The sequence below is a fragment of the Octodon degus genome, unplaced genomic scaffold (genome assembly GCF_000260255.1).
Source record: "Octodon degus isolate 3935 unplaced genomic scaffold, OctDeg1.0 scaffold00010, whole genome shotgun sequence".
NCBI classification, from domain to species: Eukaryota; Metazoa; Chordata; class Mammalia; order Rodentia; family Octodontidae; genus Octodon; species Octodon degus.
This window is the reverse complement of record NW_004524586.1, coordinates 17,588,499-17,605,565: the sequence shown is the minus strand read 5'-3', so window position 1 is coordinate 17,605,565 and position 17,067 is coordinate 17,588,499. Positions and strand designations below refer to the sequence as shown.

Here is a 17,067-nt window from a genome sequence, read left to right as displayed (position 1 = left end):
GGAGGAAGGGAGGGGGAGGGGGAGGGGGAGGGGGAGAGAGACACACACAGACAGAGACAGAGACAGAGACACAGACATAGACAGACAGACAGAGCAAGCATTCCTGGTCTTGCACTTTAATTTGCTTGAATATGCACAAATCACTAACCTCTGCAAGCCCCAGCTTCTTTTGCTATAAAATTGGGAACAATGATGCCTACCTGTGAGTGTATGCAAAGCCTTTGGAGCTGGCTAACAACACTGATCAGTCACCGCGTCCCACAAGTGTCTCTGACCTTGTCCTCACATCCCCAATCCCTGCCCTGGGTCTGGCCTTTATCACTTTTTACAATAAGCTTCTACCAGCCCTACTGGCTAATAGGCACTCTGCCCTCCACATTAATGGCAGGAATTCTTTGATAATCTGATGTGTCCTTCCCATGTTTAAAAACATTTGTGTGACTCCCAATTAACTGTGCAGTAAAGCCAGTGGAGCTTTGGGGGCATTTGAACCTTGGGCAGCTAACCCTCCTCCTGCCCTAGTTGCACAAGCATGTATTCATACACAATCACAATATATACTCTCCATGCACATGTATACATAAGCACACACATGTTCCTGAATACACATATACACATCCACATTTGTGCATATATATCCCTTTAGTCACAAGGAGCAGCTCATCATGTACATACTGACGGGTCCCTCCCAGGCCCTCCTTTCAGGATTTTCTTCCTGCAAGTTCTCCCTGGCCTAGAAGAAGGAAACTTTTTTTCCTTTGTATCCTAAGAGACTGCCATCATGGCTCAGCCCATGGCTCCATGCATGGCTCCATGCAGTGCTCCAGTCACGGCAATGAGCTGCTCTGTACCAAAGGAGACCACTTCAGCGGACCTTGGCTGCGCGAGACTCAACAGTGATCCACTTCCACTTTCTCAGTGTCCTTACAGGCAGGAGACACAGTGTGGCTGAGATGCTCCACTGGCTTTAGGACCACGGTTACCTGTCACGTTGCACAGGAGAATTGCTGGGGAACTCCTAAAGCTCCGCACGTGCAGCCTGCATCCTGCCCCACACCCTGCAGACAAGCAGCAGCAAGGCCTCTGCAAGCTCCCCAGGCGGTGCCAGTGTGCAGGACGGTGCCAGCAGCTCTGCTTTAGGCAGAGAGCATCAGCCCGAAACAGCCCCAGCTCTAGCCTGCAGAATATGTTAAGAGAGGGCAGGTGCTTTAGACAGCCACTATCACCATTTCTTCGTAATCAGGTGGCGGAAGGAGCCATTCATGAGTAAATGCTCCCAGGATGGACTAGGTTTCTAGGGGCTTTTCTTCCAGCTGGAAAATAATCTTTGTGAAAAGTTAGGTTCCAACCTACTTTTTCTTAGTGAGAGATCTCCTGATCGCTGACTGAGCCACATTCCAGGAGAGTGGGACCTGTGTGTCCCTTGGAGATGAGTTGGCCCTTAGGGTCACACCTGCACAGGGATCGGTAGCTCAGCCTGGCAATCCGTCTCAGGGCTCAGTTCACATAGAGGCTCTGGATCTAACTGGGGAGCCCAAGATCCCCACAGCCTGGAACTCTGCCCAGCCCAAGGCAAGCCTGTGGGAAGCTGCGTCCTCAAGGCCGGCACTGTCCAGTCTGCCATGGCCGGCACCTCCCAAATCTCCCAGGGATCTGGGATACTCAGAAGAGAAGATACCCCAGGCCCCAGGCCCCAGAGGCAGAGCTTGGGCTCCTTGCTCAGTCAGATGAGGTGCACTGAATTCTCTCAACCTCATTTCCAAACATTTACATGATTTGAGTGACTTAATTACCCAAAAAAGAACTTACCTTGTCAACGTGATTAGCGATCTCTATTAATCGCTGCTTAACTTTTTCCAGATCTTTTCCTTGCCTCTGAAACTGAAAAATTTTAAGTGTCAGCATTAATAACAGCAAGAATATCAATCACATCTCATCCTTCCAGCTCATGGCAATGTGAAGTCTTGGGCTTTTGCAAGCCACCCAGGCCTTGCATGTTTTAGGGTGCACCAAGCTCCCATCCAGAGTCATTTCCCCAGTTGGGGACTCCCTGAAACTCCCTGAAATTCACCCACGCCAAGTGCTCTTAAGACAATAACTTGTGCAATATTTCCAGCCTCATAAATAATAGAACCAATGACACATCTTGGCAAAGATAAAACAGACAAAGAGAAGGCAGTCCAAAGCCATTTTTCATATCATCAACTTGATTTTAACTTCCTGAGAAACTTTCTTTGTATTTGTTTGGAAAAAATTGAATAGTAAAAGCAATAGAAGCTCATGGCATTGTGTCAAACAATACATAGGAGAATGGATAAAAAGTTAATAAATTCCCCATTCTCTTCTCTAATCTGACCTTCCAGAAGGGGAATACTTTTCTGAGAAATTGTCAAGCTTTCTCCATTCATGTGTGTTGAATGAGTCTATGAGAAAGTGTTACCTGATTCATACTGTTAGGAAACAATATATAAATAGAGAGAAATAATTTATGGGAAAATTAATTTAAAATTAATTAAAAGGAAAAACTAATGTATTACTAAGCCAAACCTTAAGATGGTAGGATTTTTCTGCCCTGTCTCTATTGCCTTCGTTTGTTTAGTTGTTCTGGTTTAGGACATATCAGACACTTAAAAAAAAACTTGACTTCCCAAAAATGTTTTACAGTACAATATAAAGGCATCTATCATTTCTTTCTAATAATTTCCCTTGTTTGGGGAGCTTAGCTAAAGAGAAACTCTGTTCTTTTTCTGCAGGCTTTGCTTTTATTTTATAACATCAGATATAATTTTAATATTGCATTCTTTTAAAACCAGAAAACCACTTTTCAATGAGTTGTTTTGAGTACTTTCAAGAATGTGTAGAGAATAAAGTTAAAGAAAGTAATAACTTATTGAATCTTATTTAGGGGAGTCAGGCTGTACTGAAAAATTTTTAAAAGTTCTTACCTCTCGGTTATCTGCAACAATAACCAGCTCTACATACTTGGTCATCTTGAGGGTCTCTCTTTTATGCTGCCAAGAGTAAATGTAAATTTAATTTCCCTCAGTGCAAGTCTGAGGCCTCCAGAACACCCTCAATAGCCCTTAACCCCAACCTTGGAAGGTAAGACTCTATCTTTTCCAGCTTCTTTTATCCCATTCCATCTAGAAGTTAACCCCCAGCCCCAACCATCTTTTTGTCAAGTCTTTCCAGCATGAATGATTTGTTTTCATTTCTGTGTGAGAAATCACAAAAAGGAACTGAACCTTCCTGCTGAATCATTGATTGTAGATCACAAAATGTCAAGATCATTATTGAACACCATGAGCATATTAATAAACAAAGACCAAAGTCTCTCTTTAGAAGGGGAGCCAGCCTTTGTGGTCCCTTCAGACCACATGGAGCACATGTGAGGACCACAAAAGACAGGGGCTTCAGTGCTGTGGCGGTTCTTATCATCCACATGTACCTGTTTTGGAATTTGAGAAAAGTGGCAGAAAATATACTTTGGGCAGAAATTGCACAACCCTGAGGGAACAGTGAGAAGTCTATTCCAGGGAGCTTAGACTTGTGGCTGATCATTTAAAAATCTAATTTGGGCTGGGGAAAGAGCTTAGTGGTCAAAGCACCTGCCTGGCAAGCACAAGTACCATGATCAATCCTTGGTACCAAATAAAAAAATAAACAAATGATTTTAAAAATCTAGTTAGCAGTGATAGAAGATTGGCATGTTCTGGAGAAAAGGGAACAGCCAGGGTGATGCACAGAGAGGCAAGTACTAGGAGAAAAATGTAGAAAGTAAAGAGAAAGGCAAAAGAAAGCAATAGTAAAAATAAGACAGGATATGGAGATTGGGGATTTGGTAAGAATAAAGTGGGTGAGAAGAGTATGGAAACTGTATACCAAGGTTCAGGGATGGGGGCGATTCAGCAGCAGGAATACGGATCCCAAATAAGGAGGCCCCAGAAGTGGGTTATGTTTTAATCAAGCTTCCTCCAAAGCATTCACACCCTTCCATGAATTACGGGGGAGAATCCCAGAGGCATTTTGAGGAGAAATGAAGCAATTCATAGAGGGTGGTCTCAAAAAGTGAACATTAAAAACAAAACCCAAAGCCTTCTGTTTCTGCAATAACATGCGGTTGGAAGAAGTGGGGGTCAGGCTGTGTCTGGTCCCCCCGACCGAGATTGCCAGTTTATGAGCTGAGTACATACTGTGCGTCCGCTGAACGCTTGCGTGTTTTAATCGCTCTTTCAGACAAAAAGAAAAAGGAGGAAAGCATGCTTTGAATCAGACTTCCAGTCTCATAATCCTGAGGGAAACATCTTTTATGAAACAAATCCCCATCAGTCCAGGATCTTCCAAACAGATTTTTACAAGAAAAATGTTTGTATTATAGCGGTGTTCCTGCATGCCGCCCAGCTGTGCTGATTCATGAATTTAGGTGTCCCTGAAGAAATCTGGAAACCTCATGGAGGAAGGGAAAATAAAACACCACGGAAGGTATAATTTCTCATACTTTTACTGTGTTGCAAAGAAGAAAGCGTCAGGCTTTGTAGTTGTATGGACAGGCAGGTTTGATGGTGATAACTATGTAAGTATAAAGGAAAACGCTTAAGGCCCCATAGCGTTCAAGGACGCAAATCAAATGAGACACTTTTTGGAAGCGCGAGGATCTTGCCCTTTTTCCTTACTGAGGGTCAGAGAGACAGAAATCTCTCTTATCCACTTTGCCCTGATTAAGGAGGAACAAATCAGCAAAGTAGGCAGACGACAATGTAGCTCAGGAAATGAAAAAAGAAATTAACCTTGCATCAAAAACACACACACACAAATAACCCCCCCAAAATTAAAAAAAAAAAAACCAACCCATTGAAAGGGCTTCAGTTGTTTAGACATTTATGCTTTTCGGACAGCAGAGGGTGAAGTCAGCCACCAGAGGACATTTCCAACTGGCCTCAGATCATCATTTAGAAAATACACAATTCCAGATAATGAAAACAAACACATGAACACAATTTTCCTGTCTCTGCACTTTTCAGAGAAGTCCACATTTTCTCATGAATTCAGAGAATTGCAAGCTCAGAGAGAAGCTTAACCACATCATAATAAAAAGCCACGGGGGAGTGGCCGGCTCTGCGCCACGAAGGTTTGCTCTCACTTACAGAGGCTTGAATTACCTCCACATGATTTCCACTGATCTAGGCTGTCCAGTAGAAAACACAAAAAGGAACCAGACTTTAAATCTGTGATATGGAGACCAGCACTTGAAACCAGTGCTTGACTGAATTTTCATTTTGGAAGCTATGAACAGGAACCCAAGTTTTGGGAATGCCCCAACAATCCCCACTCCAAGGTGAGGACAGGAACAATCCTGAGTTTTGCTTGAAAGAGAAGCAGTTCTCAAAGTCATTGCAGCCAAGTTCCCAGAGACAGACCATCCCCCAAACATCCTGTAAGGAGCTCTGGCCCTGAGAACTGAACTCAGTTCCGACAGAAAAGCAAGCTTGGGTGAGGGTTGCACTGAGTCCCCACTGTGCTCTCTTATTCATACAGTCAAACTCTGTGCATTGTTTCATCTCTCAGGTCTACAGGGAGCTTGCTGTTCACCATGTGCTGGGGACATGAGGATGCGGAAGACCAAGGTTCCTGCCTCCACAGAGCTCACATCACTGCGGTGTGGGACCAGAGGAAGGATTCTCAAGGTTAACACAGGCTGTGAAACACAGGGAATAAACAGAGCTTTGCAGTGAGGCTAAAAATGGGGCAGGTGCTAAGTTAGCTGAGACCCAGAAGGTGAGAAGCAAGTGTATGTGGGAAGGGTTCTAGGAGCTGTGCTTCAGCTGGGCGGGGCAGCATCAGCAGAGGGGCAGAGGTGGAGGAGAGGAGCATTGGTGGTGCTGTGGCCCCAGCAGGACGGCTGGAGGCTTGGGAGTAAGCGGAGTGGGGATGGAGGCTAGGACAAGGAGGCTGACTGGTGATCTCATAATTGAAGAGCAGTGGGAGCTCTAGAATGATGGGAGACTTAAAAACATCACTGTGGTGGTGGCTGGGAGGGGTATGTGGGGGCAGGGAGGACGGAGAGGAAGCTGTGCAACATTATGGGGGTGGAGGAGTAGGGAGCTAAGGATGGTCTGTAGCACAAGCTACAGCTTCCAGATCGTGGAGCTGTGCGAGTTCATTCAGTCTTGGTGTGATATAACCACACAAGATAACCATAGTGATGGCCCAGGCCCATCTTTCTGTATCTAGTAAGATCAGCAAGTGAGACGAGACAAAAGTTTGGTTTCTCATGCTGAACAAGGAAATGCCACTATCAGCTCATCTATGTAGGCCACTGCAAGGTCACTTCAGGCTTATGAATAAGCAGAGCCCTCAACTCTGTCAGAGGGCATCACTACCATGTGACAGTGGGGATAACGGGCACTGACCATATGCATGTGCCTCGGAGGCCTGGCTAAAGCATTGGCTGGTGGAACCAGCAAGTGAATGAGAACGTGCCAGGAGGGCGGGCTGAGTCTGATGGGCAAATATCAGGGACCAGAGGGAAGTGGTGACATTGGGCCCAAATGAACAACGGCCTGAGTGCAAGCTGTTATTTATTTATCCACAGTTTTAGTGGATTTGAGATTCAGGAGGAACCCTGTCCTGGAAACATGCAGCCAAGGCTCATATTCACAGATATTAGAGCCCAGGAAGTGGTACTGTGTCCCTGTCTCCCTCTGTACACTTCAAGAATAGCTGAGGGATACAGCCTCTGAAAGAGTTGCTCCTCCTGTAATAATAGCAAGACCTGGTGGGAACTATGTACTGGGAACTGAATTGCGTGAAATACATGATTTCATATCTGCATCGTCTGTCTTGGAATGGTCCAGTTTAATGAAATGTATTTATTAGGAAATTAAAGATTGCCTAGGTTAATCATTTCCACATAAGTTAAAACTGAAATCAGCTGGAGTCTAACACCCCTGACTCTTTGTGTCATCCAATACAGACTTTCTCAGCTACAGAGACAGTTTAGCTAGGAAGGATTTTTGAATTTTTCCTCAAATGTCTTATCTATCCACAGTTTCCAAATGTGTTGTTTCTCATTTCACAGAGACAAGATATTTTAAAAATGAACAAAAACTTTACATATAAAAAAAAAAAGAATAGCTGAGGGAAAAAGCAATCGATACAGTGTTAGAGGAAGTATGGAGTTGGGGATGGTTATGTTAGAGAGGAATTAAACACTGCTGATAAAGGGCCTGCCAGATAGCTCAGTGGACTAAAGCACCATGCTGGCCCTGCCCCCGGGGTATGGTGAGACAGCGACTGAGACAGGGCATGGTGGTGAGCGCCTGCAATCCCAGTGCTTGGGAAGCGGAAAACAGGAGGATCACTACGAGTCCAATCTATGTAGCAAGATCCCATGCACTCTGTACCAAATACATTTAAAAAAATTACTGATAGAATTAATGAGCTTTCCGGTGATTCTGGCAAGTTCTGGAGACACAACTACTTCCCGTGCACTGCAAGATGTTACCATTATGGCTCATACTGCTACCATGCCGTGGCTCCCACTAACTGGATTCCGTACTGTCTGGAGACACAAAAGCGGTGGTACCAGTCATCCCAGCGCCGCTGCATCTGAGGACATACAGCAGCATTGCCCTTTCTCACTGTCCGAAATGCAGCCAGCAGTCCACGCAAACACCTCTTCCCAGAGCAGGCAGCAATTTTTATATTTGACTCATAATTATCCATACTAATGGAGGGGAACAATGCTAGAGATAATCCCTAAAGAAAGGATAATTCAACAGTAATTTCCATTCACCTTTGGGATGTATTATGTGATTTTCTCCAGTAGCAGATTTAGCCTCTGCCTCCCTTATCGCTTGCCAAAGTGGATGCTGAAATTAGTTTTCATTCTTGAATGCCAAGCCAATGGACACAGAAGGAGTCCACGCAGGTGAGCCGAGTGGTAAGAGCACTTAAGGTTGGACTTAAACACCTGCAGAGGGGACAGGAGGCTACAATGCGTCTGTCTCTCTGTACCCTTCCAGAAGCAACTAGAGAGTGCTCACTAACATCTGACGTAGAGCCTTATAAAAATGACAAACAATAGCCCAGAATTCTATTATAGCTGGTGTCTCCTCTGAGTACTGATTGATTCCTGATGATCTATGAAGAAAAGAGCAAACTTCTGCAGAAAAACCAGAGTCTGCAAACCAATCTTTTGTAATAGTTAACATGTAGTGGGGGCAGGGAAGTGCTGCTGAAAGGCAAGCGTAGTTGCTGTGCTGCATAAACAAGATTAATTAGCTGCAGTTACATTGATTTTTTTAGCATAAAATAAAAGCAGCACGAGTAGGTAGGTGGCATATAACTTGGATGTGTGCTTTCATATTTATTATAGGTGTTATCTGAAATAATCAAGGTGATTTCCATTCCCAAATATTCCATTCATTTGAAAATTATTTTTGTGCCATTTTCATTATATATAAGGAGTTTAGGTCAAGGACATTTTTTCTTGCATAAAAACAATCACAACTATTTCTAGAGCAAAAGAACCAAGGTGAACAGCATCACTGCCTTCACTGGCTTTTCAATTTAAAGGTTCATTTACACTTCAGTATGCATTATTAACAAAACGGCATCATTATTCAGGTTCTCCTCATATCTATACAAGGCAGAATGACTGGAAATTATGGTGCCAATCATTATTCTGGAGAGCTATATGCTTAAAGAATTAAAATATGGTTGGCAAGTACAGATCAAGTTTGTACTTCTAAATGAAATGGCAAACATATTTGAGTGTCATTTAAGCTGTCAAGTTATAAATCACCTAACATCAATAACAGGCATTCAACAAGGTACTCAAAGCAAAGGGCCTGAAAACAAAATGCAAATGTTCTACTTGTTCATGACTGGTAAAACTACAGCTTAATCACATCTCGTCCAAGGTCTGGAATCAAAGACAAACGTGTTTGAAGAGTGAAATAAGCACGCATGGAATCTCAGAGGTGATTCCAACTCTTAAATCTGTCACTCAAGAGGGGAAGGGGGAGAAATGCAGGAGGGAACTGCCTGGCGGATGCTGCTGAACTTGGCTGAGCTGAGCATTTGCAAATTCTGGCCTCTGGTATTCAGCTGCCCCTAACACACACTCACACACACACACACACACACACACACACCCCATACCACACACTACCCAATGTGAAGGTGAGTCGTAGCTGATGGGGAGCTCTTCCATCATACAATGATGTGAAAGAAAGAAGAAAGAAAAAGAAAAAAAAACAAAAGATTTTAGGTTCCTGCCATAGAAAACTTGGGAAGCCAGTAATAGAGGTTAGGGCCACACAGGCAGAAACCTGTTCTGAAAGAATGAATGCAAATTAAAGTCAATCATCCTGACCTTTTTCAGTGGAGAGCAGTTTAGGGGAACAGGCACTTATCCATAGGTATGAAGAGAATTTTAGGAATGAGAAGAAATCATGTAGGATAAGCCTTACAATTTGAATTTATGAAAAGGATTTAGAATGAACCAAGAATAATATTCATGAAATGTTGAATGTTAAGCCACAGTCTATATAAAGCAGTGAAAAGAGACAAAGAGATTAGAAACATGTCCCCTGATGGTCAGATGTTAGAATAAATGCCATTAGATCTTTGATTTTTAAAAATTTCTTGTCAATTGAAGAACATGAAATTCATACATCAAAATACTAGGCAACAGGTGATAATTTCCAATCTGGTCACACTCATTTAAATTCATGGACTTCAATCTAATGAGGGGAGGGGTACTTTTTTCCGCTGTGGCCTGTGCAGCCCGCATCATGCAGATGTCACAGGACAGGCAGCCACTGGGGCAGTGGATTCACGCTGGTCCACAGGAAGAGGCAGGGAGGGGACTCTGTCTGCAGCAAGGTCTGCATTGATAACCACTCATTCCAGTGCTGCAGCAGCAGGAGACCTCCTGTGAGTGGAGCCGGGGCAGGCGGCCAGAAAACACAGACTGCTAGTCTCAGGAGGAGCAAGGACAGGCCTTTCAGTGTGGCCTGCAGGTAAGCAACGCTCCTTAGCAAAACCACAGAGATAAGGGCTCGTGCGTCTAGGCACAGGCGGGTGGGCAAAGACGGAGCCTTTTCTGTAACCTATGATGAGAACCCAGGTGTAGAGCAGACTGCAAATGAGAAACATCCATCTGACCTTCCTCTTCTGCTAGAAGGGCAGCCAGAGAGTGGGTCATGGCCCATGTTTGCCATTTGCCATGGTGTTCCTGGATCCTGGGTCTAGACCCATCACCTGTGCCATCCCAAGATGTCATGAGTGGTGACTTTGTCATCCCTGACCCTGATGATGTGTATTTAGCAGACCATTTCAGTGAATCTGAGACTGACATTTGCAATAGTGATGCAGATTTCAGTCTATGATTATGGTCTTCCCCATCCTGTTCACCACCTTCTGATGAATGTGGATTTGCAGGTCCGACAGAATATCCAGCGGCAAAATTTGTCCGGATCTCCTTGCACTGGTGCACACAGTTTAAGCTTCCAATTCCCCCAAAATGTGAATTGGGGCTTGCTTCTTACCCTTCTTGTCCTTGTCTGAGAGGCAGCTGGGAATGAGTCATATGCAGTCTGGCCCGATGTGTTTTGATGTGAACCACATGACCCCCAGATTCTTGTCAGGTTCTTTGCTGGAAAGAGTTTGTATTTATCAGTGGCATTCTTCATTGGTTCTAGGATATAGGTTTCATCTTCAAACATAATAAGTCCCCTGTTGAAGAAGAAATAAGAGGAAACATTAAGTTTTAAGAATTAATCTTTAAGTCTAAGATATCATTCTTTTTTTTTTTTTTATTGTGGTACTGGGGATTGAACTCAGGACCCTGTGCTTGCCAGGCAAGCACTTTTTCTACTGAGCTATCTCCCCAGACCTGATATCATTCTTAATGTGGGAGGGAAAAAAGGAACAATAACAGTTTATTTATAGTCTCAGGTTTTAAAAATTTATTTTTTAAAAAAAATCTTTAAAATTAATCAATCAATCAATCAATCAATCAATCTCTCTATCAATCAATCTATCTGGTACAGGGTCTTACTACATAGGTCAGTTTTATAGTCATCTTCCTGTCTCAGCCTCCTGAATGCTGGAATTACAGGCATGCACCACCATGCCCAGTTTCAGTGGCCAGCACTACATGCCTAGGGTTCCAGGGCAGGCATGACACGTGGTACTGGGGATCGAATTAGGGTACTTGCGCTTGCCAGGCAGGCACTTAGACCACTAAGCTATCTCCCCAGTCCCTATTCTCAGGTTTTAATCAGAAAGGTTTTAGTCAGAAAGTTGGTGCGAACACATTCTGAGCCATGTGTTCTCACCCACTTAATTTTGCAAATGTTTAAAAAAAACCTGAAGAATTTTTTTGTTTGAAATATTTAATGGTAAAGAATAGATTGCATTTTGTCTTATGTGCTGTTTGTAATGTCCCAAAGATATATTGCCAGGATGAGGAAGAGTCCAGAGAAATGATGTTTCATCTGCCAATGTGTATATTTAAATTAGCAGACACGATTCAGAAATCTTTACTTTTTTCTTTCTTAAGTGCAACCCTACATCTAAATCATTATCAGACATATTTCCTGAATATTTGAAGGAACTCAGATATAAAAATGCATGTAAATGTATGTATGTATGTATGTATGTATGTATGTATGTATGTATCTATCTATCTATCTATCTATCTATCTATCTATCTATCTATCTATCTTTTAATGTATTTAGTACAGGGTCTCACTACATAGCTTGGACTCATGATGATCCTCTTGTTTTCAGCCTCTCCAATGCTGGAATTATAGGTGTGTGCCACTATGCCAGGTCTCGGTGTGCCTGGGGGTGGGGCCAACAAGGCATGTGGTATCAGAGACCAAACCCCATTCCCTGAGCTTGCCTAAGCAGGCACTTAGTCCACTGGGATATATATTCTTATTTAATTTGTAAGAGGTAAGCAAATAAAGGAACCAGGGTAAGTACCCAAAGCATTCAAACTGTTTGTGGCAGGCTAAGGTCAGGCCTCTGGATTCAGTGGATAGCTCTTCACAGAGTCAGGGCACACCGAGAGGAGATACCCCAGCCCCTGGCTGAGAAGGCAGCTTTTGGAGTCTGCGGGCTCCAAGTGTGAGTTTCACCCCTGCTAGTTATTATCTCCGTGTCCTTGACTAGCACCTTAATCGCACTCAACGCTGGTAGCTGGAAGTAGCTACTTCCCAGTGTTTCTACACCATCTGGTGAGAACTTCTAGCCAGCAGAGAGCCCAGCTAGTGGCTGAATGGTGGTACTTCTTATTATCAATAGGGCAGATCCATGGCTTTGGCTGCAGATCATGTCTTATTCCAAAGACTAACAATCTTAGGGTAGTCCTACACTAAGATAAACATACTGCTTTTTGGGAATGACAACAACTAAGAAAAAAAAAAGTCCTTTGAGCCAACATTTAGAAACAAAAGTGTAAGGTCTTTTAAAACATGACAAACTAACTAAACATTCTAAGTGGTGGGGATAAGGTAGCATTAGCCATGGATCACAGCACCTCACTGCCCTGTGGAGCTCCAAGTTCAGACTGTGCCGTTAGATGTTAGTCTAAGGGTATCGGCACCCTTCAAGGGATAGGGAACTTTGGCTGGAATTCAGCTTTTCTTTCTTTCTTGTCCAAAATGGAGAAGCAAAGGGCTTTAACTTTGGTACCTCCAGATGCTGAAGCACAGGTTTTCTTGAGGGAAATGGAGGTTTGAGTAATAATCCACAGCAGCTGTATGAATCCCGTACATCTGTATGATCACAATCTCTGTACTTTAGAGACACACAATATTTTCGTACAAAAATCATCTGGCTATTAATAGATATTCCTAGCATAGTGGTTCAAACTTTGACACATGAGCCCATAGGCTTTAAGTTGAGGCCATTAGTTCTAACATGTAATTTATATTATGTCGACCTAAGAGTTTGAGGACACCTTTGTCTTTGAGAAGCAGCTGGTGATGTTACACTCTCCACTGGCTTCCCCCAGTCAATCTGAGCTTGTTCTCTAGGTCTTTTAGTACTGCTTATCTGTTTTCTTCAGTCACTCACTCAGCCCTGCTTATTGATGGCCCATGGGTAGGTGACTATGCAACCATCTTTAAAGTTTTAATAAAATGGCACCATTTCCATATTCAAATGGTATGGAAGGAAGAGGTCTGAACTGGTTGTTTTTGAGCAGAGCTGGTGAATAAACACACACCCATCAACACATTACCATTTACCAGTTTCATCTGCCAGTCCTGGTCTGGGAGATGTCATAGGTAGTGGGAGAGACAGAAAGTTCATGTCTGGGATGCTTTTACCCTGACTAAAAGGACAACGTGAAGAGAGGGGCCATCAGAAATCACTGAAGAGTAAAGTTGTGCTGCCAAAAGAAGCAGAACATTTAACCATTCAGAGGTGCTGAGCAGAAGTGGTTTGGAGTAATTGAAGAATTTCTGGTTATTTTCAAATCCTACAGCTCACCTAAAAGTCATTGTGTACAGCTGTTCTGTCCCCACTCCCACCACAGACTAGCATCTATGATCATCACCAAGTTTGTCATTCAGATGTGACTTTGGTTATCAACTCTGTGGGGTGGAATCAGTTTGTCTTTATGAAATAGAATGGACACTTCTAAGTTTAGAATGCATAACGGGGGCCTTTATTCATTCATGTTTAAGAAATCTAACTTAAGTAGAACACTTTAAAAAATAGTCCAAGGGAAAATGGGAATGACAAGTGAAGGGGAACTACAGATGTGCTAGAAAACAGGATTTTCTATCCTTAAAAGAAAATGGCACTGCTATGGCTTGTGCCTAGCCATAACATATAACACTCAATGGCTCTCCCAATGTCACTGGTGGTACTTTTTCAGAGGTGGCTTAATCTAGAGTATGTGAAACGGTAGGAATAAGGATGGGTAATTGCTAAAGCAGTGCACTGATTGGTTGGGCACTGCTCTAATCCTGGCAGCTTCTTGCCTCCCTTGCTTGGTTGTCTTCTGCCCACCATGAACTGTTTCTCCTCAGTGATGCCTGTCCACCAGGCCACCCTGCCTTGGAGCCAGGTGATTATGGACTGAATTCTCTATACAATGTGACTTAAAAAAATCTTCACTCCTGTAACTTTGAGTGTTGGGTATTTTGTCTCAACAAGGAGAAGAGTAACTAAGGCAGGCACCCACATTTCATTTTGAATTGTAGCATTTTATATTTTCCATTTACTTAAGTAAGCAGAAGACTTACAGTAAAATATGTCACCATGTTCTAATCATGAGAAGTAAATTATGAAAAAGTTTTTCTATTTAGTGGAAAATTTCTAGAAGTTATAGCTTGGTTATAAAAATGTTTTCATGTCTTCTTTTATCTTTTAAGTTATCCAAAGGCCAGATGTTGAGAAATTGGGGTGAAAGCCTTTTCTTTGCTCCACACAATTGGCAACTTTTAATACAGCATAATTAAATAATTGCTTTGGACTATCTTGGGTATAATTAATCATTTAACACTAAAGATTGCTGGAAATAACCTTGGCTACAAAATTCAAGCACTCAAGGTTTCTGAGATGTAAAAGTTCGATGTTCTCATAGCCCTCTATGGTCCCAAGTTAGATAAGAGAGTACAATCTGTTTTAAGTTGAATGTCACAGATACTTAGTTGTAAACTTGGATTTGGAAAAGTCTCAAAGTAAAGGATTTAAGTCCAGCAGACTTTGAACATGGAATCCTGGAATTTTTTTCCCACTTGGTGAAGTAGGAAAAGATCAGAGGAGAATTTCCAGTGTATGGGAAAGTTGCAGAATGTGTGTGCCTTCTTTGGAAGCATCGTAGAATGTGGGCACTTGACCACGTGGTGGATGGAGATACAACCAAGTTCTGCAGCAGGAGAAGTAGAACACTCTGGGCGATAAGGGCCACCCCTTATCTTGGCTGTATTGCTTGGGATCTTGGCTCAGCCATGTATTTGTTATACCCAATACCTAGTTGATTCTCATGCAGCTACACACCTGACCTTTATCCCCACTGCTCCATGTGCCCAGGTGATCTAAGATAGTGGTGTGGGTCAAGTTAGAACCTGTGTGTCCTAAGCTTGAGTTAGTCAGCACCATAGTTTTCTACTTCCCCCAGCATTGCTTGGAAAGGGAAGAAGCAAAAGCAGAGAACACAGGAGCTAATGGAATGAGTGGCTGCCATGAAAATCAACAGCCTTCCTTTAAAATTGAAAGCCCTGTTGTTGTTGTTGTTGTTGTTTTTCCTTGAACGGAAATGAAGAGGAATCTATTAAAATTTTAAATTGATTTTGTTAGCTTTCATAGCAAAAACTCAAGAGATCTACATTCCCTCAAGATAAAATTTTTTAGTTCTTCTAAAACTTCAATTTTTAATCTTTGAAGCAATGGTGCATTGGGCAATAACACGGCTTAATGTTGTTGTTCTTATGATGATTTTCTTCCTACTCCCAGGCAAGCAGGATGGTGGTACGAGGATTTTGACTACCCGTTATAAGATAGTGATTAGAAAATACAAATTATCTTGGCTAGTTCAGTGTTAAACTGCTAATTGAATTTTCTGGAAAAGGACTTTCGGCCTCAATAGCATACTGTCAATCACAAGTTAGAAAGGCAGTTGGCATGAAATTTAATTTCAGTCCTTTTTTTTTCAGAGGAGCTCATAGGTAAAAGTAATATCCCACCTTCTGTATGTTTGATAAACAGTGATGGAAGCAACATTAGCAGGCACATGAGCACACTAAAGCTTATTTTCACTAAGTAATTTCCATGTGAACTGCTCATATACAAGTGGAGCAAACCCTCAAGATCTTCTCCCAGGTGCAAGACACTGGGTTAGACCCAACATCCTGTGACCTGTGGTCCCTAATTCAAATGTAACTCACAACCAGGGTGGGGATGTATATGAAAGAGGTAAAAAAGGTGAAACACTTATAAAGGATTTAAAGAATAGGTATTACAAATTGAATAGTCTTAATCTTAAAATCCAAAATCTAAAATCTGAAGCACTTCTGCTCCCAGGGATTTCAGATAAGGCATACTTTTAAAATAATAATTTTATCAAAAAGTAATTTGCATATCATTAAGTTGATCCTTTTAAAGCAATTCAATGACTTAGACTATTTTGCTGTATAATTCAGAACATTTTCATCATCCCCCAAAGAAACTCTGTAACCATTAGCAGTCACTCCCCACTGTCCCCTGTCCCTGTGAGTCAGGCTTTTGAGTGTTTTATTTTCTCTGATTTGTACAACAATCCTGGGAAGCAGATGACACAAGCCCATTTAACAAAGGAGGAAACAATGGTAATAACCCAAGGTCATGTGTTCCCTCAAAAGATATGATGAGAACTTATTGGAAAAAGGGTCTTTACAGTTATAATAAAATTTGCTACCTTATGGTGAGATCACTCTGGACTAGGTTGGTCTCTAACTCTAATGATGTATGTTTTTACAAGAGAGAGAAGAGGTAAAAACACAGAAGGAAAAAGGCCAAGAGGAGATGGAGGCAGAAGTTGGAGTCACACATCCACAAGTCAGGGGACACCCAGAATCAAAAGGCCACCTGATGCTAGGAGAAAAGCTTAGAAGCGTTAGCCTTACTGGCACCTTGACCTTGAACTTCTGGTCTCCAGAATAGTGAGGGAGTACACTTCTACTGCTCAAGCCACTCCATGTGGGGTAATTTGTCAGATTCGTCTCAGGACATTGAGCCAGTCACATAGCTGGTCAGTGGCAGAGCCGGGAGTCTCTGAGTGAACCTGGTTCCCAAGCCCGTTTGTTGCCCTTGGCCACATAGAATGCTCAGCTCCTCTGCTTGGTCACCCAGCCTCATGCTCCTGTGGGCACAGCTGACAGCGGTGCCAAGGGCAGGGCAGTCCAGAGCCACCTGAGGCCAGGTGTCAGCACAGCACAGATGCAGTGGTGGATGCAGTGGCGGATACAGTGGGGGATGCAGTGGGGGATGCAGTGGGGGATGCAGTGGGGGATGTAGAGGTGGATGCAGTGGCAGATGCAGTGGGGCATGCAGTGGGGG

General features: G+C 42.9%; 1 protein-coding gene across 1 annotated transcript in view; it reads right to left on the bottom strand.

Moving 5' to 3' along the window:
• Adam12 (ADAM metallopeptidase domain 12) overlaps nt 1–17,067 on the bottom strand; it is a 330,777-nt gene that overhangs the window by 81,348 nt on the left and 232,362 nt on the right. The window contains exons 6-8 of the mRNA XM_023709048.1: nt 10,557–10,743; nt 2,946–3,011; nt 1,810–1,881 (exon numbers count right to left, since the gene is read on the bottom strand). Of these exons, the coding sequence (XP_023564816.1) occupies nt 1,810–1,881; nt 2,946–3,011; nt 10,557–10,743 (325 nt within the window). The remainder of the gene's footprint in view (nt 1–1,809; nt 1,882–2,945; nt 3,012–10,556; nt 10,744–17,067) is intronic.